Source organism: Branchiostoma belcheri, unplaced genomic scaffold (genome assembly GCF_001625305.1).
Source record: "Branchiostoma belcheri isolate BF01 breed outbred unplaced genomic scaffold, Haploidv18h27 scaffold83, whole genome shotgun sequence".
Taxonomy (NCBI): Eukaryota; Metazoa; Chordata; class Leptocardii; order Amphioxiformes; family Branchiostomatidae; genus Branchiostoma; species Branchiostoma belcheri.
The window spans coordinates 760,530-786,893 of NW_017804498.1; the positions used below are offsets into that span (position 1 = coordinate 760,530).

The 26,364-nt window shown below is 44.3% G+C and overlaps 1 protein-coding gene across 3 annotated transcripts; it reads right to left on the reverse strand.

The window, feature by feature from the left end:
• Nucleotides 1-947: 947 nt before the first annotated feature.
• Nucleotides 948-24,868, reverse strand: LOC109486813 (spondin-1-like). 3 transcript variants are annotated; one of them, XM_019790715.1, is made up of 17 exons: nucleotides 24,604-24,868; nucleotides 13,936-14,165; nucleotides 6,917-7,131; nucleotides 6,581-6,757; nucleotides 6,090-6,258; nucleotides 5,646-5,733; nucleotides 5,225-5,394; nucleotides 4,994-5,081; nucleotides 4,572-4,747; nucleotides 4,307-4,394; nucleotides 3,866-4,047; nucleotides 3,581-3,668; nucleotides 3,159-3,328; nucleotides 2,898-2,985; nucleotides 2,517-2,683; nucleotides 2,195-2,276; nucleotides 949-2,035 (listed from the first exon to the last, which is right to left on the reverse strand). In XM_019790715.1, the coding sequence occupies exons 2-17, from the start codon at nucleotides 14,138-14,140 to the stop codon at nucleotides 1,852-1,854; spliced, it is 2,337 nt and encodes a 778-aa protein (XP_019646274.1). In that variant the 5' UTR covers nucleotides 14,141-14,165; nucleotides 24,604-24,868; the 3' UTR covers nucleotides 949-1,851. The 3 variants fall into 3 exon arrangements, with proteins under 3 accessions (XP_019646275.1, XP_019646274.1, XP_019646273.1); XM_019790714.1 differs by lacking the exon at nucleotides 24,604-24,868 and having other exon boundaries at nucleotides 13,936-14,430; XM_019790716.1 differs by lacking the exons at nucleotides 3,581-3,668; nucleotides 3,866-4,047; nucleotides 24,604-24,868 and having other exon boundaries at nucleotides 948-2,035; nucleotides 13,936-14,431.
• Between the last annotated feature and the right edge of the window lie 1,496 nt (nucleotides 24,869-26,364).

The window sequence follows — 26,364 nt, forward strand, 5'->3', positions numbered from 1 at the left end:
CTGTTCCATTTCTTAAGGTCCTCCGGCCGTTGTCCTGGCCGGTGGAACCAGGTTATGGAGGGGGTGACCCTCGTCCAGCATGTTCTTAAGTAGTTTCACTGCCGCCAGCTGTCGCCTTTCCTTCAGCGTGAGCAGAGGAGGCACCTCACGTCTTCCCCCCAGTGAGATGATCCGGAGTGCGCATGCTCTCCGTTGTACTCTTTCAATCAGTCTTTCCTGCTCTTTGTTACACCCTACCGGTAGTACGTGCCCATATTCAAGTACAGGTCTGATAAGTGTGATGTAAACCTGGACCAAATCCACAACACTAGTGCCCTGTTTAGTGTTAAGTATAATGAAGCCTACGCGAAGCCTTCGTGACCATATAGAGATCACTTGATCATTGATATCTCGACACACCAGTAAGTGGCCAGTTTAGAATGAAATGGACAATAGAAATCAATTGACACAAAATCCATAAAATCCGCTATTATGTTTATTTCAGGATAAAAACTTTATACAAAAGACATCATGGCTAAATATAACCATCTGTGTCACATCACAACCTCTTGTGTCAGTGTCCTTGAATATTTCTTTATTGGGACAGAATAACTTATAATTATCAGAATTAAAATACAACTTTCATCTTTTATATTACACATAACATTACGTTTACTTGTCTTTATGAAATCATTTTCAAGAGAAAAACAAACTATGTGAAAGACAAACAGCAGAGGGACATAATTTCTTGTTTGCTGTTTTCATTTATGACCAAAAAAGTGCAATAGTACTAGTAAAAGCCTAAGGAGGTTGCACTGTACAGTATGATTTTTTAAAACCACTGAGTCGTCGACAAGAGTCTATTAAAACAATACCTGTGTATTAAAAACGTTCATATTTCTATTGAAGCAATGATAGTTGTTAGAAACTGTAACATATCGTATCATACATATAATACAAGTGTTAGAATAACTAACCTTTACAAAGACGAAAACGAACACAGAGAACATACAAAAACAAAAATCACAATCGTCTGACTTACAGATATCTGTCATCGATTAACTTTGGCCGGCAAAGCCAAGTGATGTATATGCAGAACAAATCTGTAAGATACTAACTTAAACCTAATCACTTAAAACATTTTGTGACTTGCATAGTCATGATAAATGTTCTCCAGTGTGACTTGTTGCATAATGATGTACATGATGACACACACACACCCAGATTCTTCGAGCAGCACAATCACTTCACCCCACTGTCTCTTTTTGTACCTTGGTTTTTTTAAGTGACGAACTGTCTCTTTTTATGGTTTGGTCAGCAACGTGATAAAGTAACGTACATGAGTTCAAACGTACAAAAAAGAGGATGGGTAATATAAGGAAAATATGTTTCAATCACAAATTTTCAACTTTCAACATCAAGGCCAAGCTGTGGACATGAAATACATTTAAACAGGTATGGTATGTACAACACTTCAACCTTCAATCGTGCCGGTTACAATCATAACGCACACTTTAAAATACATGAACCGTTACTACGTACATCAACATCATAGTGCTTAGAATGTCTGGATCAGTAAACAGGTATTAAATCTTGACGTGTTAAAGTGACTTTCCTGCAGGAGGTTCTCAAGTGTTACAAAAGTGTCATCACATCAAATATTCTTATCACACCATTGTGGGTAGTGAAGACAGAGGCACTCTGTGTCAAATGTGGTCTGCGTGTTGTCCAATTAAGCAGATATTTCGGTGGCAAAGTCTTAACCAATCGGTTGAACACTGTCAAATTGGCCAGACAGTGCAGTGCCCAGTTGGTTACGACTTTGCCAATGAAAGATGTGCTTGGAGATTATGATCTTCTCTATCCTGAAGTCTACTGTTGCACTTGTTGAGCCTGTTGACGGCGGCCGTAAAGTCTGAACCTGGCCAGCAGCCTCTGCAGCCTGTCATCACTGCTGATGGCGAGCTGGGCCGGACAGGGGTTCAGATTACACCGTCTGATCTGCGTCAGCCGGGGGCAGGGCGTCCCACCGTTAACCGGCTTCTGCCTGATGTACCTGGAATACATAGGCGGAGGTTAGATTCAATGTCATCAGCACAGGTTAATGCTGCATATACACGTGCAGACGTTTGTCAATGGCGTATTAGTCAATATTTATCTGAAAGGTTTAGCTTTGTATTTGGCTAAGAGAGTTTGAAGAACAGTTATTAATTACCTTGATCGCACCATGAGTCCACCGCCACATCGTCTGCTACATCTGCTGAAGCCAGACCAGTTCGACACCTCACAGTGCAAAACTGTAAAATAACGGCAGTCTGTCTCATTTCCAGTATCCACTGAAACTTTTCCCTAACGTTAGGCAAACAACCTTATAACTGAACTGACATAAGAACAGCTTATTACCAATTAAGCGTTCTACCTTTCGTAAATGGCACACTAGTGCTAGATTGCCATGCATAATCTAAATATATACAGTTAAGACAATACACATACTGTTTTCATTAATGATATAGAAATTATAATTCACAAACCCGCACCTTTTGGGTCCTGCTCTGTTTTTCCTACACCCTCAGCTGACTGTTGTGGCTTAGGGGGGACAACATTGATGGCCTTCCTGACAGGACAGGGCTCCACATTGCACCGTTTCCTCTCGTACAGATGAGGGCATGGCTTCCCGCCGTTCAACGGCTTTTGTGTGATGGTTCTGGAATGTAAAAAAGGTACATGAAGTTCGTTTGCCATCGTAGTTGCAAACAATCGTCAAATTTTCATATTTCCAAATACATGGACTTTTAGAAGGGAAGCTTTGGGCCGACAGGTGCTAAAATCAAATACAAAAAAATCATCATACATCTGACTACATCTGACTTTAAGAACCTGGCTTTGTGACACATGTGTACAGATAACTCACTACCTACCGTGCTCTGACCATGATGCCTCCGCCACACCGCCTGTTGCACCTGCCGAAACGAGACCAGTCCGACACCTTACAGTCTGAGGCAACAACTGAAGAGAAACCAACATTCCTCATTTATGCATAACCATTCCTTTGTGCATATGTTGTAGACACAAACATTAGATATCATTGTAGATGCCCATTAGATCCAATAACAATCCTATAGATAAAACACTTCAGTTTAAATCTGCCTGATTTAGCGATTTAGAATACGACTACACACCCTCTGGCTTATCTTGTTCTTTCTCCACAGGTTTGGCTGGCGTTACTGGCTTAGACAGATCGTTTTCGCTGACGGCCTTCGTGACGGGACAGGGTTCCACATTGCACTGTTTTCTCTCGTACAACTGGGGGCATGGCTTCCCACCATTTGATGGCTTTTGTGTGACGGTTCTGGAATGTAAAAAAAGGAGAACATGATCTTCGTTTGCTATCGTAGTTGTGAAAAGTCGTCAAATGTGGGGCATATAATTCTTTTCGGTTACACTGGTGTTTGAATGACTTTTGACTTGTCATATTTCCTGGTGATTTTACGAGCGATGCTTTGGGTTAGATGACAACATTCTTACACTTGATGATACATCTCGCCTCTTTGAGACTTTGGCTTTGTACGTGACACATGTGTACAGATAAATCATTACTCACCGTGATCTGACCATGACGCCTCCTCCACACCGCCTGTTGCACTTACTGAAACTAGACCAGTCCGACACCTTACAGTCCGAGGCAACGACTGAAAAAGTCATCATTCCTCATTCATTTCCAGCATCAATTTTGATACGTAGTCATTGCTTTGTTCATTGTGGACACAAATGTCAAATGCCAATTACTGTCTACGTTCAAGATGAACATTGGGCCCAATGACAATATTTTAGATAAAACATTACAATTGCAATCTTCGTGGATTACTGATTTAATACAACTACACACCTTTTGCAGCTGTTGTCGTCTCCTCTTGTTCTTTCTCCACAGTTTTTGTTGACGTTTCTGGCTTAGACAGATCGTTTGTATTGATAGTCTCCGTGACAGGACAGGGTTCCACGTTGCACTCTTTCCTCTCGTGCAGCTGAGGGCATGGCTTCCCACCGTTTGACGGCTTTTGTGTGACGGTTCTGGAATGTAAAAAGGAAAATGAACTTCTTTTGCCATCGCGTTGAAAACGTCAAATGTACGTGTAGCATATAATTCTTTGTCGGCTACATTAGTGTTTAAAAGACTTTACATGACTTGTCAGATTTCCTGATGGTTTTACGAGTTATGCTTTGTGTGATGTCAGATGTCAACATTCTTATATTTTAGGAATTGATCATACATCTCGCTTCTCAGAACTTGGCTTTGTAACAGAAGAGTACAGATAACATGGTTACCCACCGTGATCTGTCCATGACGCCTCCACCACACCGCCTGTTGCACTTACTGAAACCAGACCAGTCTGACACCTTACAGTCCGTGGCAACAACTGAAAAAAGACAACATTCCTCATTCCTTTCATGTATCAATTTTCAAGCTTCATAACTCAAATATCATTTAATTTACTATCTACACTGTAGAAAAACAATGGATCTTAAGTCAATACATTAATAAAACACCTCAATTGCATCTGCTACTTAGTACAACTATAAGTAACGTTACACACCTTCTGGTACCGGTTCATCTTGTTCTTTCTCCACAATTTTGGCTGGAGTTTCTGGCTTGGACAGATCGTTGTCGGGGATCTCCTTCGTGACAGGACAGGGCTCCAGGTTGCACTGTTTCTTCTCAGACAGCTGGGGGCATGGCTTCCCGCCGTTCGACGGCTTTTGTGTGATATTACTGGAAAATGAAAACAGAAATGACGTTCATATGCCCTATCGTATACGTACACAAATCATATCTGCATAGGAGAACAGTTGGCATTGGTACCACGCATTGGTAGCGTGTTCTATGGGATTTTGAACTGTTTTATGTCACGTGGTATTCGTGAGGAGCAACAAAGTTAGGGACATTAGTACTAACATTATACATTGATAGGACCAACATACTGCTTTACAAACTTAGTTTTATGATGTTGTAACTTACCGTGATCGCACCATGCTGCCGCCGCCACACCGACTGCTGCACTTGCTGAAGGCAGACCACTTCGACACTTCACAGTCCAAGGCAACAACTGTAGAACAACATTGTTGAAACATGGTCATTTCTTTGTGTTTTCAATTCAGACATTAAGTGGACTTAACACCACTTGACATCCGGATGAACACTAGATTACGTAACACTATACGCTATCTATACATTAACACGAATACGCACCTTCAGGTTTCTCCTTTACTTCCTCCACAGTCTTGACTGGCTCTTTCGGCTTGGAGAGGTCGTTGTTTTTGTCAGTCTTCGGGGCATCACAAGGGTCCTCGTTACAACGTACGATTTCAGCCAGCTCTGGACATGTTTTACCGCCATTCAGGGGCTTCTGCGTAACGTACCTGGAACATATAGGCAGAAATTATGGCCATCGTAAATACGACGTAGTTTCCATTTCAATGGATGATTTCACATTTAATCCATGGTATTACGAGGCAACAGGAAAGACCTAGTGCGCAATCTGAGTAGGAAACAGACGGAAATTGCTTTCACGTGCTACCAACGTTATGCTTGGGCAGTATTAATAGTCATGCCCATTGTTTTGCGACCTTTGCAAATAGACGATCGAGTTTAATGCCGAAGTGTTCTTTACCGTGATCGCGCCTTGATGCCGCCCCCACACTGCCTGGTACACCGGCTGAACCCGGACCAGTTCGACACATCACAGTCCAAGGAAACAACTGTAATGCAACAGGTAACATCAAATAATCATACATCAAAATGTACAAACATTTTTGTCCAACTCCAAACGGTTTTTGTAATATTTTAACATGTCAGTCCTATCAGTCTTTGGAAATATTTGGTCACATGTTCATTATTTCATTACTATGTTAATTCGTGCTTTGCTTGTCCTATGTATTATGTATTGTCTCATATGTGTCGGTGGCGGCATGAATATAAATCTAATACTTGAGTGCGCCGTCACCGGCGTTTGTCAATAAATGTTGCAATTAAAAAAATGCACGGGAGTCACACTCCAAAGATCCCAATGCATATATATTCTGTGAACATTGAGTTAACAGAAACAAACACCCACCCTCTTCTGCCTCCTCGACAAGCTCAGCCAGCTCGTCCAGTTTGGAGAGGTCAGCGCCGTCCCGCGTCAGGGTGACCCTGGCCAGAGCCGGCAGCTTCCGCAGGCTCGGGTAGTAGAACGAGTTGGCAGGGTGGTTGGGGAACTGCGCGCTGATCTGGAATACGGGCTCCTGGGAATACAGAGTGTTGGTTCGAATGTGTACCATAATCCAAAGGAAGAAATATACGCATGGCACTAATATCGTATATGTTTTATTCTTGTTACCTGAAATAAGGTATCATAGTTGACCATCCATGCGATATGTCCATAGTCAGCACTGTACAATATACCCTTACACTGACACCCTCAAAAGGACTTTTAAGTCTCTCTATATAAGTTGGTGACAAAAATAGTGATTAGTTTACATGAACTTTACAATGGGTGGATATGAACAAAGAGAGCGCACCGAGGTGTGTTGCAGTACCATCGCCTGTCGGTAGGAGTATTCTCACCTGTGGCACTGTAGCCCAGTTAGGTGAGGTGAATGTGAATCCCTTGTCCGTGCCGGCGTCCCACGGTCCCAGGCTGGTGGAAAACTGGTCAATCCACTTCCCGTTCTGGCAAAGGTCCTTGCTGTCCAGGCCAACAAACCAGTCTGGACTGGGCACAATCTTCACCATAAACGACACCTATCGGAAAGGAGACGATGTACATTCAAGTTTTATCGAGTTTAGAGAATGGTGCGGTATTCGCATGCAGTCTATCTGACATACTAAGCCCAGAATATAATGTCTATCGCATGCCTAAGTTTTGAATATTGAATAGTAACTCTTTTTCATAAAGCTTACCTTTGAATGGTCAGCATCAATAGCGAAGTCTGTTTTCCTCTCCCCAACTCCCGATTTCTTGATCTCGTCAGCAAAGAACTTGCCACTGGTTCCCTTGGAGTTAGCGATGTCAGAGAACAGCTGATAGGCGCCGGCCTTCTCGGCGAACAACTTGACTCCCTCAGAAGCCGTCTCTCCCTTGTGCCAGAGCGTGTATTCTTCATTATGGGTTACTCCTGGTGAAACAGTATAGGTACATATATACATTGCATAATTAACGTTCAGCGCAGGCATGTACTACTACTAGGTAATATGTCAGAAGTAGTAATGAATGAAGAATGAAGACCTTTATTGTACGCAAATACCCACTGGGTTCAGTACAGGTCACAGGAAAGACGTCACAGTTTGCAATGAATATATACAATGTACAAGCTAGTGCTAATTCTATGTACTATGGACATATAGTCTAATAATTACGATAATTTGGTTTCTTCTCGATTCTTAGTAATGATGTAGATATAAGTACAGATATGTTTTATAATCGAAGGTTTGTCTAAAATCATCAGAAATATGAACTTATCTGCGTTGCTAAGATGTATGAAATGGGGAAACATACATTGCAATAGTTTATAAAGCTCTGCTCTCTCTTCGTTGTATAAACTACATTCTAATACAAAGTGTTCCTCATCCTCTATCCTATTTAGATTACAATACCTACATATTCGTTGTTCCAGGGGAGTGCGGTTATGGCGTCCGGTTTCAATGTGTAATTTGTGGCAGCTTATCCTGAGTTTTGTAGTGGCGGTCCTATGCCGTATATTGTCGAGATTTAGATACTTTTCTCCATTATACGTTGTCTTGAACAGTCTGTACGATCTCAATTTGTTTCTGGCAGCTCCGCCTTTGTTATCATTGTGTATTTCTTTTAGAAAAGTTTGGAAATGGATGTCTTTCAGACGTTGGTTGATGGAATTAATAAGATGGGACGTATCTGTGTTTTGTGATAAAGTACAATGCCAGATATAACCAAAACTACACTCCTCTAAGGACTTCCGAACTCCTGAGGCCCAACATTTGGCTCCAGTTTTGTCTAAGGCTATCTGACAAGATAGAGCATCGAACTGGAAACTGTCGACAGGCACTTTCTGGCGAAGTCTAATGAGGTGTTTGATAGCATTTAGAGAGGCTTCTACTTGAATGGGAAACCTCCCTAGTTCCGCTCTTGCAGCGAGACCGCATGCTGATCTTGGAACGTGAAGGGCTTGCTTACAGAATTTTAGATGAATTGATTCTATAGGGCAGGAATTGGAACTTTTAGCTGAGCCCCAGATCTCCGACCCGTAAAGAATTACGGGCTTTACACAACTGTCAAAAAGTTTGTTCCTAACAGCTACAGGTGCATCAGCTTTGTTTAGTGATTGGTTCATGCCGAATAGAGCTTTTAGTCCTTTACTGTGAAGATGTTTCTTATTCGCCTTGAAAGTGCCCGCGGAGTTGACAACAATGCCTAAATAGCAATAAGATGTAACTATTTCTACTAAATTATCCATATAGGTGAAAAATAATTCTTTTGGAAGACGACCCCCCTTAGTGAAAACAATGATTTTTGTTTTCCTAAGGTTCACATTTAGTTTCCAGATATGACAGTAACTTTCTAGTCTATCTAATGAAGACTGTAATCCTTGCTTGGACTCAGAAAGAATGACTAAGTCGTCTGCATAGAGTAGACAAGGAACTCGCTTACTGTGCATAATTGGAGGGTTACAGGCATCATTATTAAATACAGAGGTGATGTCACTTAAAAATAAATTAAATAAAGTAGGACTTAGATTGCAGCATATATAAAGCCGACCCCCGTTGTTGACGATGGGGGGGGGTGTTCAGTCAGTTTGTATCTCCCGTATCTCCTGTTACTCCTGGACGCATAAATCCGAAGAACGGACGCAACAACGCGTACGTATCCCGAAGATCTAGGACTTCCGCCAATTGTCGCTAGGTGTAGCTTTGAGCCACCCTTATACAGCATCACAACGCTCGACCCCTCTACCGCATCACTGTCATCCATTCAGAGCCAGTCGATAACAGAGAACCGTTCTGAAACGTCCTGGGCCCTGGTGATGCGCCCATCTGTTGAACAGGTTAACATAGCTCTGTGGATATATCCAAACAGACAACGGACAACCCACAGACTTACGATAACATTTCCCCCTTTAGACAGGAGACCTCCGTGATCCAAATGTGCCAAGCCCTATCATTCGATCCAGAGCTAACGTAAACAAGTTGCATAACCAGGTCGCTCTGGGTTTTGGCTGTAGTCCACCACGCCATGCCATGGTTCAGGGCTGCATTCGGTTCTATTTTTGGAAGGCCAAGGACATTCCTTACTAATGAATCGTTTGTAATTAAGAGCTTCCTAATTGCTTGTTGTTTGTCTCAGCAGCCAACATGATAACCTAAGCAGGTGATCGCATGACATGGTAGAACTTGTAGGTAACGAAGAATTCAAGTAGAAAAGACATACTGGTTACCTTCGCCAAGAAGGTTATGTTTTCAGGGGCGTTCGTGTGTCTGTGTGTGTGTGTGTGTGTGTGTGTGTGTGTGTGTGTGTCAGCACGATAACTCAAGAAGGCTAAGATGGATTGTCTTGATATTTGGTAGGTGGATAGGTCTTCATGAGATGTGGAACTGATTAGATTTTGGGCCTCCTAGCGGCTTGTTATGGTACTGCAGCTGAACTTCCGGTTTTGATATCTCGTGATCTAGACATGCTAGGGTGACGAAATTTAGATGGTAGGTAGCTCTTGTGCTGGGGAAGAAGTGACGTGAGTTTAGACCCCCTAGCAGCTTGCTCTGGAGCTGCAGGGGCGTTAGTTGAAAAATGTTTAAAGGCGGATAACTCAAGAACCGATTGATGGATCGTCGTGATTTTTGGCATGTAGGTAGCTGAAGTGATGCTTGACATAATAATATTACAATTATGCAAATATTAATGTAATTTGCATAATTAACGAGGAAAATCTATAAATCAGCTGCATTCCATGAAAGGACTATTCAAGCTTGTGTCATATGTAATTAAGAACGGCAGAAATACAGGCAGATATCAATTATGCAAATGAGGACTTAATTTGCATAATTAATGAGAAAATGTTATAATTACATAGTGGTAACTGCCTGGAATTTCATACTTGGGATATTTGAAAGCTATGTGAAGGTGAACATAGTTAAACATAATTTATTCAAATAAGGACCTCATTTGCATAATTTATGAGGAAATTCTATAATGGCATTTAAGATAAGACTGTCTTCTGGTGTAGAATATGATCAACAGATTTAATTGATGCAATTTAACTGATCCTATTTGCACAATCAGGGGGATTAATCTATAATTTCTTAGTCATAAGGGCTAACATCATTTGGCGAAGGTATGAGATCGTGGAACTCTAGTTGGATATGTGGTGGGCAATACGAAAACGGGCCGGGTCACTGTATTTATGTCCACTACGGTTGCATGCGGAGGCCAGATGAAGTAAGTATTTGCAGCATACAAGGCGATGCAGAGGGTATCCCTCCAGACAGAAACCGGGAAGATGCCGAGAAATTCATTAAAATAAGTTTTAATTGCCCAAGGATAACCCTAATTATTTACCTTGCCAGAAGGTTATATTTCGGATAGCATTTGTGCACGATGACTCAAGAATCAAGAATCATGAAACTTGGTAGGTGAGTAGGTTTTGATGAAACCTCAAAATGACTGAATTTCGTTTTAAATGCAAAATAAAGTTTTGACTTCTGTGACACAAGAAAATTTATCTCTGAGTCAGTTTATGAATTGGTTACACAAGATTCTTGCCGAGTGTACTTTTATTAGAGCCGCCCTTTACGACAGAGAAGTCTGATGAACTGGAATTTTCCGGAGAATGCCGACGAACAGGATAGATATTTACGACAATAGCAGTTAAACCGTGAAAAACATCGCGCTTTCTGCCCTTCAAAACAGACTGAGGGGGCGCCGGGCACCACTTGGACGTCCTGTGGTCGCGTAGCGCGAGTCTGGCGTGTCACGGGACGAGTGGTACATGCTGTGAGCGATACTAGAATTACCACCGTGCCCCGAGGACTTGATCTTGACAAACATACTTCACAGTTGATTTCCACCGCACGGAACGCAAGCGTGGTAACACTTCGCACGCGTCGGGAGCGCCGAACAGCTGAAAAAATACAACCCCAGCCCACTCGCGTGCCGGTGCTCCGTTCGGAAAATTACAGTCACAAAGAATCACAAGACTAGTCGTGACCTCTCCCATTCCAGCGTTACAAAGTACTAACGTCGTGTTCCAGATGTCTGTCAGAGATGCCTTATAGTGCGCAACACAAACACGGCGACATTCATTTCTGTCAGCTTGCCTTCGATGATGAATGGACATCTTGGCAGCTTTAGGTAATACTTTTATCAAGTTCAGCTGTGATTTTGTCCAACTATGACATCGTTCCATTGACGCATTCAACACCACCATTGTCATTACGATCATGACCATCATCAATATCATCACCATTATCATAGTTCTCATAGGTCATCCTCACGATAACAAATAAATCAAGAGCACGATGTTGCCATCTGCCGAAAAGATGCAGACGATATAGACTGAAAGTCTCGTTGCCCCACAATTTAATGTACGCCTGAAGGCCCGAAGTCTTGTTTATTGATGCCAGCTAAACCTCAGTATCTCCGGCGCTCCCATTTCGTGATATGACGACCTTCTCCCTGAGCCGAAGGCTAAAGGAAGGTTATCTCCTTCGCGAAGGCCCAAAATTCCGTGTCACTGTTTGGCGTCAAGCAAGTGAGCACACCCGTAGGCTGGGGTGTTCACAAGGCGGATGGGATTTGTGTGTTTTTACAAGGCCGCGACTCAGTGAACCCGTACATCTGAAGGAGGAATGGTTGTACTAAAATGCGGGCCGTTCCCGAATACGGGACCAGATCTGAGGAATAGGCGTCAGTGTTAGATTAAATTTTAACTGATGGCGCTTTACAAAGAATTCCTTCCGTTTTCCACATCTTACCGACTTTCCAACGGTATTAAGCTATTTCTCCTCCTGGTTAACAACATTCTGATCGATTTGAGCAATTCGATAGCCTCAATACAGTAAGAATGGCGCATTGTAGATTTGAACACAATACCAACCTAAAGCCTAACCTAAACCTTAAGCCCATAACCATATGACTACGATATGGTTTGTTTAACGCGACAATGCTCCTCCAGTATGTTACTTTCACCACTTTCAGAGACGCTATTAAACTGAGGGAAGCCAGCAGCATTAGGGAGCCGGCGGAAAATACGGAGGATGGCACCCAGGCTAAGGTCAATGACCTGTCCTCTTTCTATTCTGTGGCCATAATTCGTCAAAAAGAACGGCCGGTTACGGCCAGTCTATTCTTGCATTGCTGGCGGCAGTGCACGGTTATATACGAGTTGTCCGGTCGACAGAATCACTAGTAACTTGATCCGTGAGTGGCCTTCACTGGTCCTGCCATCCAATACTATACACTAGTGCTGAGAAAATGCTTACACTCTGAGCAGCGTCACACTCTGAAAGCTATCGTCTGTTTCACTCGACTTTCGTCCGTCTTCATCAGGTCTGGAAATTCCGTCACACAAGGTCACCATAATTGCAGTAAAACTATTCCGTGATCAGGGAAACTACTGGATAATTAGCCACTACTGGAATGGTTTTGATTCTGTGTAGAAAAGCGTTGCGTTCAATGTTGTGACATTTCTATCTTCGGCACGTCCAAGTAGACGGTCTTACAACAGTTGTTTCGTAGTTGTGTGGTTTTCATCAGTTTAATACGGAGAGGTCGCGTTCGTCATACGTCATCGCACGATTTTTTTATGTCGTAGGATTTTTAAGCAGGTTGTTACTGAAACATGGCCAAATGCCGAGAAGGATTTAAGACAGTCTTTCCTGTGAAAAAACAGCTGGATTTTGTTCGACACATTCAAGACCATCCCATGAATGTCCTCAGTCTGTGATCGTACGACAGTCGCACGGCTCTGGACGGCTCGGTAGGGTCTGAAGCAGGAGGCGCAGCACGTACAGACGATATTGTGAAGAAACATTGTGTGCTAATTACATCCATATTTACCCATGTGGCAAAGCTTGTGAACCCTTTTTTAGGATAAAGGTCATAAATTTTGTACCGTGTTCGCCAGAGTGTTGAAACATTTCCTATCGCATGGTATCAGGATATATGAGCATGCGGGAATAGCGAAATGCAGTGGAATTTGGGGGTCACAGAAAGGCACCGGTATCTCTTTGTAGTCTGGCTTGTTACCTTGGGCGCAATTGTTCAAACAAACCTTTGCTGGTGCACATTTCAGGCAACCGGTTCAGTTTGTGTATAAACGCTACCAGCTGTGTAAAAAGTAGACTGTACTCTGTCCGTTCATCAATGCCAAAGAGATCCACACAAAAGCAATGGCAGTCCTTGCAGAACGGTGGCACAAAACCGTCTTGAGCCGTATGTGGGACCGTAATTATTTAGCAAACCTACAGCTTCAGTTCTAAAGGTTGTTCTTTATAAACAAACGTCGTACTAAAAACCGTGGCAAGGGATGCATTGTCGCGACCAAACGTCCTTGCTAGCCAGGCTGTTTCCGGAGCCTACACAAGCTAGGTTACACCCTGCGCAACAGGGTCTAACTGAAGGATGCATGCCTGTGGTAAAAGTTTTCTTGTAGGATGTTGGCACTGCAGTCGAGGAGCTGGGCTGTGTAGGCTCTGGCAACATTCTGACATCCAGGCTACGTCTGTGCCTCGTGGTGGCACGCCAACTATGCGCGCTAAACTTACAACCACTCAAAACACGGAATGGGGTGACAGATATTTTGGTAAACGTCTACCTTTCAGTGACAACTCCTTGGCATGTTATGGGAAATATGACATAGTATATATACATCACATTTTTCACGATTAACGATAGGAAGCGTCATCTATAATACAAGTTACAAGACCCTGAAGAAAGTATAAAGACGACGTACCGACAAGAGAAGACCAGGAAGCCTTTGGCCGGTAGATCGGGTACTGCTTTGGGAACCTCTTCTCGGACCACAGACCTTCGAACACCAGCGTGTACTTCTGCTTGGCCGTGTCGCCCTTACAAGGCACCTCAGACAGCAACACGTTGGCTCCGGCCGCGGACAGCAGCGCTGCTAGACACGCCAGGAAAACTCCGGTCCCAGTCATGGTTTCTTCTCTAGAGCTTTGTGTTCTGTAAGAGGCAGATTTGTGCGGTAGTAAGTTGTCTGTTGTCTACTTATATATAGAAAAATGTCCCTGTGCTGGCTGAGACCGGATCGGAGGGAGACGCTGAGACCCCTGTTCTGCCTGGGCCGGCTGAATGCGGAATGAAGCGTCTCGGTCCTGAAGCCTTAGCTTTGTCTCACTAGTCAGTCATTCATTTGCAAGGTAACGTCATCATTTGCTGTACTTTTCCTACTGGCTAATGCTGCCTAGCAACAGACGCCGTCGCCATGGCAACGACTGGTGGATGAGAGAAGTGGCATGTCAGTAAATGGTCATGACCACCCTGTTCTAGTGCCTGTCAGCTTGGGGGGTTAGCAACATCCCGAGCGACAACAGATATTCTGATGACGCAAATGTCCCATATGCACAACTCAACGATGGCAGGATTTCAGAGAATTCTCCATTTAGATGGGTTATGGAATTTATGACGTCACCTGGACTGCTATCCTCTTACCCCTCTCTCCAATTGAGAAAGATGTAGGCCACACTAACTGCTCTGCCCGGCAGTGTCCGATTACACAGTTTTTGTAAACATCGGTCGTGTTGACAAATATCGACTGGGTGTTGCGAAGAAATAGACCTCCGCAGCGTTCTTTCTTGTTCAGTAAAATCTACCCCCCCCTCCCCAACGTCCGTGCAGTCAAGGTCATCGCAAGTCTGTTGTAGTCAGCAACCTAGTCATTGTCACAGTCTACTCAGGAAGGGTCTACCGGGTCTGTGGAAAGTAACATATCTATGTTCTATTTAGAGGTGACTTGTTCTAAGTTTGCCTGGCCCCTGCTTGCCCTCCCGTTCCCCGAGGCCCGCGGCGAATGCGGCGGTAATGAACACTTATCTCTCCGCAGTGTGTCCTGGCGGGGCTCGTGACACACGCATTCCGAACAGTCTGCCTTCACCGCTACAGGCAACGCTCTAAACGACGCACATGTGGCCACATAAAATGTAATTAAAGTTTTGAAAGGCTGGTTATGACTCTCATCTGTTGCTTATTTGTGGTCCTTCCTTCATGACTGTAGCTAGGACGGCCGGATTCTGTCGGAATTAAGACAGAGTTCGGAATTAGATTTGACGGATCACTGCCCCAGACTCGCGGCTTATCGTTAAGTTCCCACCTGTGAAGTAAATCATTATTAATGGGTGACTTAAATCAGCCAACTTTACATTGCTGTGAGGAAGTTGACCGGAACGCTTAAGGGCCTGTCATATACACGGTGCGATCGGCATTCCTGGGATAGCCGTGCATGTGTCCGGCAAAATTCAGCTTCTTACGCGTGTACGGAAAAGGCTGTCTCCGACTGGTTTTGTCACAGCCTGCAAATTCTACATTAAATCGTAGGATGACCTATATATACCCGCGAAATATACCCGCGCTGTAAGATTGTTCATTCTGACAGTAAGAATTCCCACAAAGGTTTTTGACTGCAAACCTTACCAAAGATGCAGGTAACATCATGAACTGAGGTTCGTTTGTTACTTTAGTTCGTGCTAGGTCGACTTTCCCTGACCCTAAGACAGACATTATGTCACAACGGTTCCTTCAGCCTTCCGTGTCGAGGGAAAGGCCTGGAAATATACATGTTTGGGGTTCTATGGGTGGTCTTCCTCCTGACCTTTGAAGATATTGAGTTACCGGTAACTTTCTAAACAAATGTCTTTCGGCTACAAATCGAGTGCCTTTTTCACGACAGGTGTAAAGAGAGAAGAGACATCCCTGCCCCCTGAACATGTGTTGGCCACGTGCGTTTCCTTTAGCAGTGGTCGATTTACCCCTGACCTAAAACTTGACCTCCCGCAGAGTAAACATAAATTGTGAGAATCTTTAGTGTGTAGTGTTGAACGCATGTGGTAGTCTTAATCCTATATCCGTTGCCCTGGTGCCCTCAAAGTGAACTCTGACATAACGGTGTTGTACCCTCTATAGGCAGTTGTCGAAAGACAGCCTCCGGAGATATAGCCACCTTAGCAGTCTAGACGAGTCGAGATTTGGGGGGTGGGGTGGCATAGGTGGATAGGTGCGACGGTTGCAAGTGACACGCCTTCAGGAAAAAAGCACATAAGCCTGCAAAAAAGCCCGACTCGTAGAGACCACTAAGGAGTCTACTTCATAGCGCCAACGTCGTGACCCAGAGAAATACTGTACAAGACATAGGAACCGATATCAATCGTGCAAACAACCCACAAAATCCATTCCAACAGTTCACAAAATCCATTCCTTAAGCACACCTTAAATCATGTGCAAATGTTCTGCTTCACGGTGATAGATGACTCCAAATCCGCTGAAAGTACTCCCCATGGACACAGCTTACTTCACGGCCGCGACAACGCTGTACTACACATGTCCCAGCCTTGGTCTGTGTGTTCTACTTGTCAAAGTTTATGTAGTACAAATGCGGCTCTATATGTTCTTTGAGACCTTGACCTCACCCTCGGCGATATTTCTATCTCCTGGCGTTTGCTGACGGAGTTGGCCCGTGTGTGATATGTTTGTTCCACGAACAGTTGACTAGTCGCCGTGTACACGTTAGACAGGTGGGTGACTCCGGGACCAGACGGCTGGTCTTTATTTGGTCATGTCCGGGTACAGCACCAGTTCTGTCACCAGCTGACCCAGACAGTCTCTACCGCTTCACACATGAACGTTACATGGTAGGGGAGTGTGGTACGTGTCTGTAAATGTGTTTCATTTCGCCGTGGTCTTATTTCGCGATATAAGGTTTTCGCGGTGTTTGAAGTTCAAGGTTGAAGCAAATTCTGCAGCATAGAAATGAAAAGCACAGATTCGAGATGTCATGATTTCGCGTGAAGAGAACATCGCGAAAATAAAATCACCGCGAAAGTTCATGCATTTACAGTGTTTTGTCCAGACGAGTACCCTTGAACGAGCGACCTAGAGAAAACTGATTCGCATCTGCATCAAATGCAGGTTCAGCTTGGCGAGGGTTATAACCAGGGCAAGCTATGAACCACCGCCACGTTGCCTCATCATTCAACCATACTGTTGCTTCAATAGCATAGTCCGAGTGTTCTGTCCATCTAACCTGGATGAAGTGACAGGGACAACTTCAGTAAAGGAATGCCGTTAACTGCGCGGTCATATTCGTCGTAGCTGCATGGTTGTACGCCGTCTTGCAATTTTGATGCCGTAAAATTTCTAAATAGGCTGTGACAGAATCAACCACTGACAAGGGTCTAAGACAGCCTTTTTCGCAACAAGATTGCTAAATTTTGCAGGACACATGCATAACTGTCCCTAGACATGTTTATACTATCGCACGAAGCATGTGGACCGAGGCCTTATGAACACTGCAGCCGTTGAGTCACAGGAAATGATTGTCAAGTTCAATGAATCATTTGGCAAACCGATCGAGAGTTCGTTTATTTCCCTCCTTATACTTCTATAAACGTTGTGACAACGGAAGTCTGTAGATACAAATGCTCCCTGGGATACAGTAGGTGAATAGGACATGCCCCAGGACTAGTCTCTGGTGGTATTACCGACTACACCATGGTCACGTGAGAGTGTCCATATCCGGCTCGTGCTGTGCGACCTTCTCCCAGACCGCGCGAACTGAGGGGACGTTAATAAGTCGTTAGAGGCGCCATGACCTTGATAATGAGCGACAGGTCGGCCGACTTCCGTCTGTGTGGAGCCAGCTAGTGTCAAACAAGGACGCAAGAGGGTTCCGGAAATAAGTGATATTCTAAATTTCATGCCTGTAAGGGCTAGGTACAGTTCATCTATCGTATAAACTAATAAACATATAACAAAAGAAAAAAAAGTTACCTCTTCTTGCCTACTTTGATGGTCAATTTCTCATGCACAGTGATTGGTCTGTAGGGTGGGTAGCCTTTCACCTCAGCGTACAAGTATTACCGCGGAATGACTCAATTCAGTCAAGGACGTAGAACTACTAGAACGTCCTTGATTCAGTCGATTACCTCTCCGGTAGCCACTGGGTATAAAGCGGCGTGTTCCAATTTCTCCACATGAACTGGCTTTTGCTGGTTCCATCTGACCTGGACATCCTGTGGTGTCCTTGGACATGACAGATGTTACACTGTAATAAAACCCGACACAACTGGGGCGACATCTATCATGGCCCACATCGCCTATCACGTGGTTACCACGTGGTATCACGTGGTTGTCATCAACAGGTGGGGGTCTCGAGTGTTTAGTAAAGCTGCAATATAGTCAAACATATGCGCCGCTCTATACCACGGTTCAAAATGTTAAAGTCACGATCATGTAATGAGGGTTTGGGCAGACCGTGGGTTCACGGCTGAACTAAAGAACTAAGGACAGGACCTGACTTATACAAATGTTGCTGAGAAAGCTTGCCCAGCCGACAGGTTCAATGTCACGACTTTGTAAACATTCCCGTCCTGCGGGCGTGGAGGTCACGGTGACCCGTCTGTGGGGGAATGTGGAGGTCACGGTGACCCGGCGTCTGCTGAATAGATAAACAAACGCTCCCTACCAGCAGAAGTAACCGTTACCACGGTAGCACCACGGTAGCAAGCTTATGCTAAAGGCAGGTCGAGAAAAGCAAGGCCGTCGACTTAAAGGCTTCCGTCCTTGAAGTCAAAACTATATCAGAGACCCTGAACGCATTATTGGGATAGCCATGAACGTGTCCTGCAAAATTCAGCGGTCTTGTTACAAAAATGGCTGTCCTTGATGATCATTGTCAGTTGTTGATTCTGTCACAGCCTATTTGACAATTCTACTGCAACAAAATCCTTGGGTGACCTACGACGAAGTAACCACGCTATCCCCATTTACTTCATACCCGAATCTAAGGTGTTTTTAATAAATGAAGGGAAATTATATCCTGTATATTTTCGCGAGGGAGTAGCCATTCGAGAGTTGAAATCACGGTATTAGAGTCTGTTTTCACCGATAAAATGATGTCTATTCAAATACGAAATCGCAAAATGTTAGACTTCCGGAAAGTATTTAGGGTTTTCTTGATCTTCATGCTCACAGAATTCCGGCAATTCTTTTGGAACGGGGAAGGTGGGTGTAATTCAATCGAGTATTACACCACTTCCTGGATTCCTCCAAATACGTACCATCCACCTACTCTCACCCTGTCAATTCGACTAGACCTCAATCAACTTTCAAAATCACCTCCCATCCTCCAAACAGACACGCGACCACAACTCAGCCACCCAAAACAATACTTCCGTACCCGGAAGTACCGAGGAAGTTAAACATCCTCCTCTATTCGAAGTGGTCATCATTAGCTAGCTTTCTCGGAAAACTGAAAACACAGGCGAGATAAGGCAAGCTCTCCTGGTGAGTTAACAACAGGAAACAACTTGTGCTTATCAACATTCTTCTGATAACTGTCTTACCGAATCTTGATAAAATCGACGTGTTTTTCTTGAGTGTTTCGCCAGATAATCCCTGGACTTTCCTGTAGCCACTACTGCCAACGTCTAATTGAACGTAAACAGCAGAACTGGGACAAGGACAGGCTGGCTGGTTTGTGCCAAAGTATACCAGCAGCACCTGTTGACCCTCGCCCTTGCCATACGTATTAACCTCTACCAGACTCCAATTGCAAAGAGTTGCAGGATAATAGTATAGATTGGACAAATAGACTGAATGATATGTCAGTGGAGTTAGCCAGCCAGTACAGGTGGGGCCAATGCCATTCGCTACCTTGATTCAGGAAAGGAGGTACAAGAACACTTGAGAGCACTTTAGAAGTTGGTCAGACTGTTTCCAGGGCATACAAAGGCCAGCTCTCCGGCTTTAGGGTCAACATCCCCGCAATGAAATTTTACCACACTCTCCGTGAATTAGATCCTGTTGTACTGTGGTAATATTTACTTTGAGGAACATTGGCCCTGAAGCCGAAGAGCAGCGACCAATGTAGAGCAGGGAAAGTTTGGCAGCCAGGCTAGTAAGAGATGGCCGGGTCACGCGTTCAGGAGGACAACTTACACGTGATGACTAACGCCTGCAGGACAGGGACAGGGCAATAGACTATAGTCTCCATCAGACTCTTTTTCAGGCTGAAAAAAAATAGTAGAAATCGATCTGATTATAAAAGGGGATATAATTGGCCAGTGGAGTTGGCTGGCCTGCACGCAAATGCATATGAGTCTGGTGGAGACTATCAAATACAAGGAATCGGACCGAATGGAATCAGGAACGATGGGATGGCTGGCAATGTGCTGCGATATGGCGTTATCCGCTTGGAGTGCATTTAACTCATCTCGTACTAACATTAAACCAATTAGTCTCCGCCGAGTGTGTGGTCATCCTTAAAACACAGAGATTAGTTCGTGTGTTTACATTTCCCGCCCTTTTTATAAACAGACCACTCAAGTTATCATGGACCAAGCAGTACTGATTTTGCAATGACGGTTGTATTACATCAATCAGCAACAGAGCACACATTTTCTTTTCTTTCTCAGGCTGACCAACAAAACCTTTCTAAACTTTCAGAATGTCCTTGTGAAACCATGTCTCATTTTCTCTTCGTGAACTGGTTTTGCTGGCTCAATCTATTAACCGGGAAAAACTAGTCCTTGCTGGCTCAATCTGACCAGGACAACTAGTCCTTGCTGGCTCAAGCTGACCGAAAAAAATATAGCCCTGTCTAGCCCCTCTGGATACCTGTGGTGTTAATGGACATCACAGATGTTACACCGTAAAACTCGGCAACTTCTCTATATACGTGAACTGGTTTTGCTGGTTAAAAACTAGTCTCTGCTGGCTCAATCTGGCCAATGAAAACTAGTCCTTACTGCCTCAATCTGCGGGAACAAACCACAGATGTTACACTGTAATAAATCTGGATGCAACTGGGGCGACATCCATCACAGCCTACATCAACTATCACCTGGTTATCACCCACAGGTGGGAGACTGCTGCTTTCTGGGCCTGTCCAGTGTCTCAGGGCAACTTTTATGGACTCCACTGAACGTTTATCTGAGAGTTATCGCTTTTCTGGGAAATCTTCAGTTTAAAAAACACTGATTGTTCTTTGGCCTCCTCTAGTCACGGCTTCCAGACCTTCTTCCCGCTTGGAATGTCAAATTTACTTTGAGATGTTTCTTCAGATAGAATCACTTCGATCTATTGTTGAAGTTAATAGGTAATGTAGCAGCTAACACAGAGAGTTTATACAGGACTCGTGCTGATCAAGATAGCGTAGTCCGGGTCCGCCCCACAACCTTGTACTGTTGTATGCACACACACACGCCCATTTTACAACACCCCTCATTCCTGCGAAGTTCGCTGAGGGCATCGTGTGGCGTTCGTCCTCGTTTCGCCTGACCCGCGCCGACATCCCCAGCTCCACACACGAAACGGAATCCTCCTCTACCGACAAGGTACGCAGTTACTGCTGATTTAATGGCCACGACTTTTACAGCTGGATGAATTCGAACCTTCTCCTCATAGCTAGGTCGTGTTCGTTCCCCCTCTCTGGCACACTCTGTATAATGTCTTATTGTAAACATTTGCCAGACATTCGGGCTTCTACGATGCCCTGACCTTTCGCAGGGTGACGGCCTTTCTCTTGTGTGGACGTCCATTGACGAAAGCCACAACACCAAGATAACTTCAAGACTCCTTTTCAAGAATGTCTCGAACAAAATAGATTGTAACTGAAGGGGGCATATGATTAATTTTAAGGATTCAATACTTGACGGATGAAGGAAAGTTTTCCTGTAGGGTCCAAAGTCCAGCCCGTAGCGATATTTACCCAAGAGACGTGGCCACAAACATCGTTTAGTTACAATCATGGACTATTTAGCCGCCAGGTGGCGCTGTGACAACGTTACGACGGGAGGCTGACAGAACGCCTGGTCTAGTATTGCGCATTATGGGATCGTTGGATAGAGTACCTTGGGTTTGAAAATACCGAAAAAAAATGTATCATAAGCAAATTCGTGGCCCTCGCGATATCTGAGCGGACGGTAGTCGGTCACGTAAGAGGTCCTTGGATATGCCGACAAACAGCTAATAACACTTGTCAGGAGGACGTTGTAAAAGTTAATTACCTCCGTCAGCACATTTCTCATAACATCCTGATATACAGTGTTTATATCTTATCCAGCCGGCCCCGTACCTATGGCACGTAGACTTTTACTGTCTTGTCTCTGTTTTATACAGAAGGGTGCACGAGGGGAACTGTTATGACAAATAATGGAGTGCTTGGGCTAGAATGAAACGGTCGTCTGGTTTGCTCCTATAACCGTCTCGGTTTGAGCTATCTTGACAGTAATGGGTTTAATTTTGAAAATAACGATTTCAAATGTGACACCACCACGTCCTGCGAGAACATTACCGAGTTTTCCTAAGCTAAGACATCTGCGAATTCTTCGCAGTGCCATACATGATTTACTTAGACTTGAGTTCCTAACTTCAAACGTGACTGTATGAATTCCATGTGAGGAAACTCTGCTTCGCATAGACCGGTGACTGTCTCTACAAGAAAGTTCACGGTCATCTTGCCAGCTATATCTAGTATTGAACTCATGTTACAGTAATTAATTGTGAAAGACTTTTGCCGCAAGTAGCACATTCCACTTAAGTCACATCCTTCCGCGCCAGATGTTTGCATCCACATGTTCAAGTCAACAAGATTGTACTTTTGTAGAACATGCGATTTTACTGTGTTTTACTCCAACGAGGAAGCTGAATAGAAGTAGTATTGCGGCTTTCCTGTCGTTTCCAGATGAAGTGAAACCGTTTAGACCATCGGACGTGTTAGTATTCTACAGCTTTCCTTCCTCAACAAGTTGTTGGTCACGTTTTAGACGGGAAGAGTCAAAAGCTGGCCTCTCCATAGTTACCGCCTGTGGCCGCGGGGTAAATACAGCTGGTAGTCAACTTAAACCCGCCTATGGTATTTCCTGCCAATGGAATTCTTGGCAGCACTTGGTGGTTTCCCACTGAGAGACGTTGAAAGCAAAACACATTTCTCTACTTTGGCGGGAAGAAGACGTCAAGAGATCTTTGTACAGAGGGCAAGAAAGAGTGAGGCCTCCTGAGTGTCATTGAGAAAACTCCTGGAGCATGTCTTTGAGCAGGAACTGGCATCCTCTGTGGTTTTAGCAGGCACACGAGAAAAACAAACTGACGCTGTTTGTGGTTTGAGAGAAGTGTTGATTTCCTACTGGGGTGAGTTCAGACAGGAGAGATTTCCATGCACGTTTCCATAATAGATCTCGCTTGGATTTTTTAAGGCGCGGTCACATTCATCGTAGGTTGTCGTACGATCAAAGTTTGATTCAAGCATGCTGTGACAGAAGCAACCATCGACAAGGATCTATTTAAAGGCAAAATTTTCGGCAACAGGACAACTGGATTTTGAATACGTAATTATACACGACTATCCTAAGAATGCATGTTCAGGTTGCGCAATTGCGATCGTGTGACCTTGCAAGTACATGCCATACATGTACCTATTGTTGACACTTTGATTCGCGTGAGACAGAATGAAGACATATCCAGCTCTGATGATATCGCCCAATGATTCAGGGAACTCCCCCTCCCTCCTGCTTCAGACATACGAAAGTTAACTTTCTGTCGGAAGTAGATTTCAAACATTCTGCACTCTCGTCTAATGCGTGCTTGACCGAGTTCCAAGCCGCCTTGCTCCAGTTACCTTAATTTGATGTTGTGACCATCGGGCTAGCAGGAAAAGACCAACACAAGTCGTAAGTGTCATTGGCGTGCGTGAGTTTTGGCGTATTGATGGCAGCGTTCAACGAAAGAGCCAGAGGTCTCACTCAATCCAACCGCGACACACGGCAGCCCTACTTTTTCGTAAACTGACGAAGAACACGCAAGAAAATAGTTGTTACCGAAAATAGATCAGATCTACCTTCCCAACTTTCTTCGGGGATCACAGGTGATACAATGTACGTCGGTCTTTCCGTAGAAAGTCACGAAAGGCACAACAACAGAAAGACAGGAACATTTCAAGCATGGGCGTAGGTGAACTGAAGTACTGTCAGTTTCCGCAAGAGAGCAGTTACGTACACAAAGGCCACACAGATCATGCTCAAAGCTCGGAATGAATGAATCAGTCAGCGGTAGACACACTATCATACACACCCTGTCACATGGTGATGCTACATGGGAGAACAAATGTTTAAAACTTACTGAGAAAATCTAAAGGCGCAGAGCCTAACAATCCATCTTCCCTTAGATAATGTTAGTAACTATGGAAGACTTGTGAATGAAACTTAGCCAGTAATGGTAGAAGCAACGTTAGCAATACGGATTGTTCACGAAACAGCGAACACAACAAAACTACTACTTCTTCTAACATGGACAAGCAATGGGTGGAATTGTCATGGTTAGAAGAATTTCAGAGTGGAAGAGGAAAAAGGAGGGAAGACAAAAATGCAAGACGGAAACCATCAGTACTTACAGAAGACTCGAAGAGAGAGTGCGGTGAAAGTTGTAGAGGTGGTCGAAGACGTCGTAGACACGGAAGACTCTCACTTCTCGACAGGTTGAAGTCTTGCGAAGAACTAAGGTGCTTCTGACGAACGGGCTTGGTTTTTATAGGGCGGGGAATGCGTGGGCCGCTCCCCAGGTTACAAAGGTGAGTGAAACTTTGCCATGGAATCTCCTTACGTTTTTGACATGTGCGCGGGAATGCCGGGTCAGATGCCACTCAATCAAACCTTATATTTTCCCTCAGACAAGATAGTTACGGACCGGAAGTACGCGCCATTGGTCCGTGACTGTTTCTGAGGTGGCTTCCCATTGGTTGTCCCGAGGTGACTTTGTGATTGAATCGGGAAGCACATGTTGATGTTGTGGTTTGAACCACGCCTCTCTGCCCGACTCGTGCCAAGTGGAAGTGGTTAGGGACAACCTAAATACCGTACCAGGAGATAACGGCCCGACTTGCCTCTTCCTTTCCAATTTAACTCGAGTCACATACTAGAGGATGACTGTAGAGACGTACCTATTTCACGACACATCGTTCGATATTGTCATTGTCGTTCGACACTCCGACAAGTTTAGGACGCAAACAGACCCAAACTCTAAACACACCGTACTTCATAAACCTTGTCTAAACTCTAAACACCTGTGGCTTGTGTGTTCTAAAACTCAGTCTACTGACTTTGACATGGGAATGTAAGACTACCTGACCAGAATGTGCCATGTGCACCTGTCCTTACGTCACGTGATTTATGTGCACACGTCAGTAAAAACCTCTTCAACAAAGAACTGATAAACGAGTGACGAGAGTAAACCAATGCGTTTCTCGTTGATATGACCTTTTTATCTTAGGATAAAACGTACTCTTTACCCGGCCAGGTGTCCCCGAAGTCGTTTTTCTTTTCCGTCCTTATCTGGAATAAGGCAGATTGAACTCGTCAGAAACACGGTGACGCACAGCATACTGCAAAATGGCTGCACTGCATAAAACACGAGTCCAATACTGTAAACGTACTTGGTTTTGATATAATTCGTGGTATATGAGGGACAAGAAGGTGTTTTCGCGGTGTTCTAAGTGGAAATAAATACGTAGTACAATACACATACTCGCGGTGTTATGATTTCGAGAAAATATACCGACATTTGACGATCTGAGTACAGGCCGCGTGGCTGTGTGTTATGTCATCAACAAGATAAAGAAGTACGCAGCTTGTGCAGGATGTTAATAACAGGGACACGTCATTTGTGGCTTTGCGTCATCTGGCTTGATGACTTTTTGTGCTTTCGCTGTAAAGTTGAGGAAATAAAGATAACAATGCTACCCATCAATTCCTGTGTAAACATCAGGTGTAAACTGATTTGGTACTAAATCGTTGAACATATGATAACGTCATTTGTAGGAAGGGCAAAATACACCTGGTATACAGTATGGCGGAACCGATATCAAGGTATTGCTTCAATGATATTGATGAAAGATTCCACATTGTATCTGTATCTGGCTAACCGCCTTCCTACGTAACACACTAACATGGTTACACTCTAACAGTAGTGGACTTAGCCTTTAAAACTCCAGTGTCGACAGGAATTCGACCTGCAGGTTTAAACGTCCCTGACGACCCTCACCTTGTACAGAAACTCTCGTAAAAAGACCTCATCACACTGCAGAATTTACAGGGCGCGTGCGAGCCGTGTAGCTAACTCCCTGACCGCGCGCCCTCACAGTTGCCAGGGACGACGG

Coding starts and splice junctions, on each gene's coding strand:
- LOC109486813 (XM_019790715.1), bottom strand. CDS start 14,140: ATGACTGGGACCGGAGTTTTCCTGGCGTGTCTAGCAGCGCTGCTGTCC. Junction 4,748..4,993: donor GGCAGCATGGTGCGATCACG/GTAAGTTACAAC, acceptor TTCATTTTCCAG/TAATATCACACAAAAGCCGT. Junction 4,048..4,306: donor GGCGTCATGGACAGATCACG/GTGGGTAACCAT, acceptor TTTACATTCCAG/AACCGTCACACAAAAGCCGT.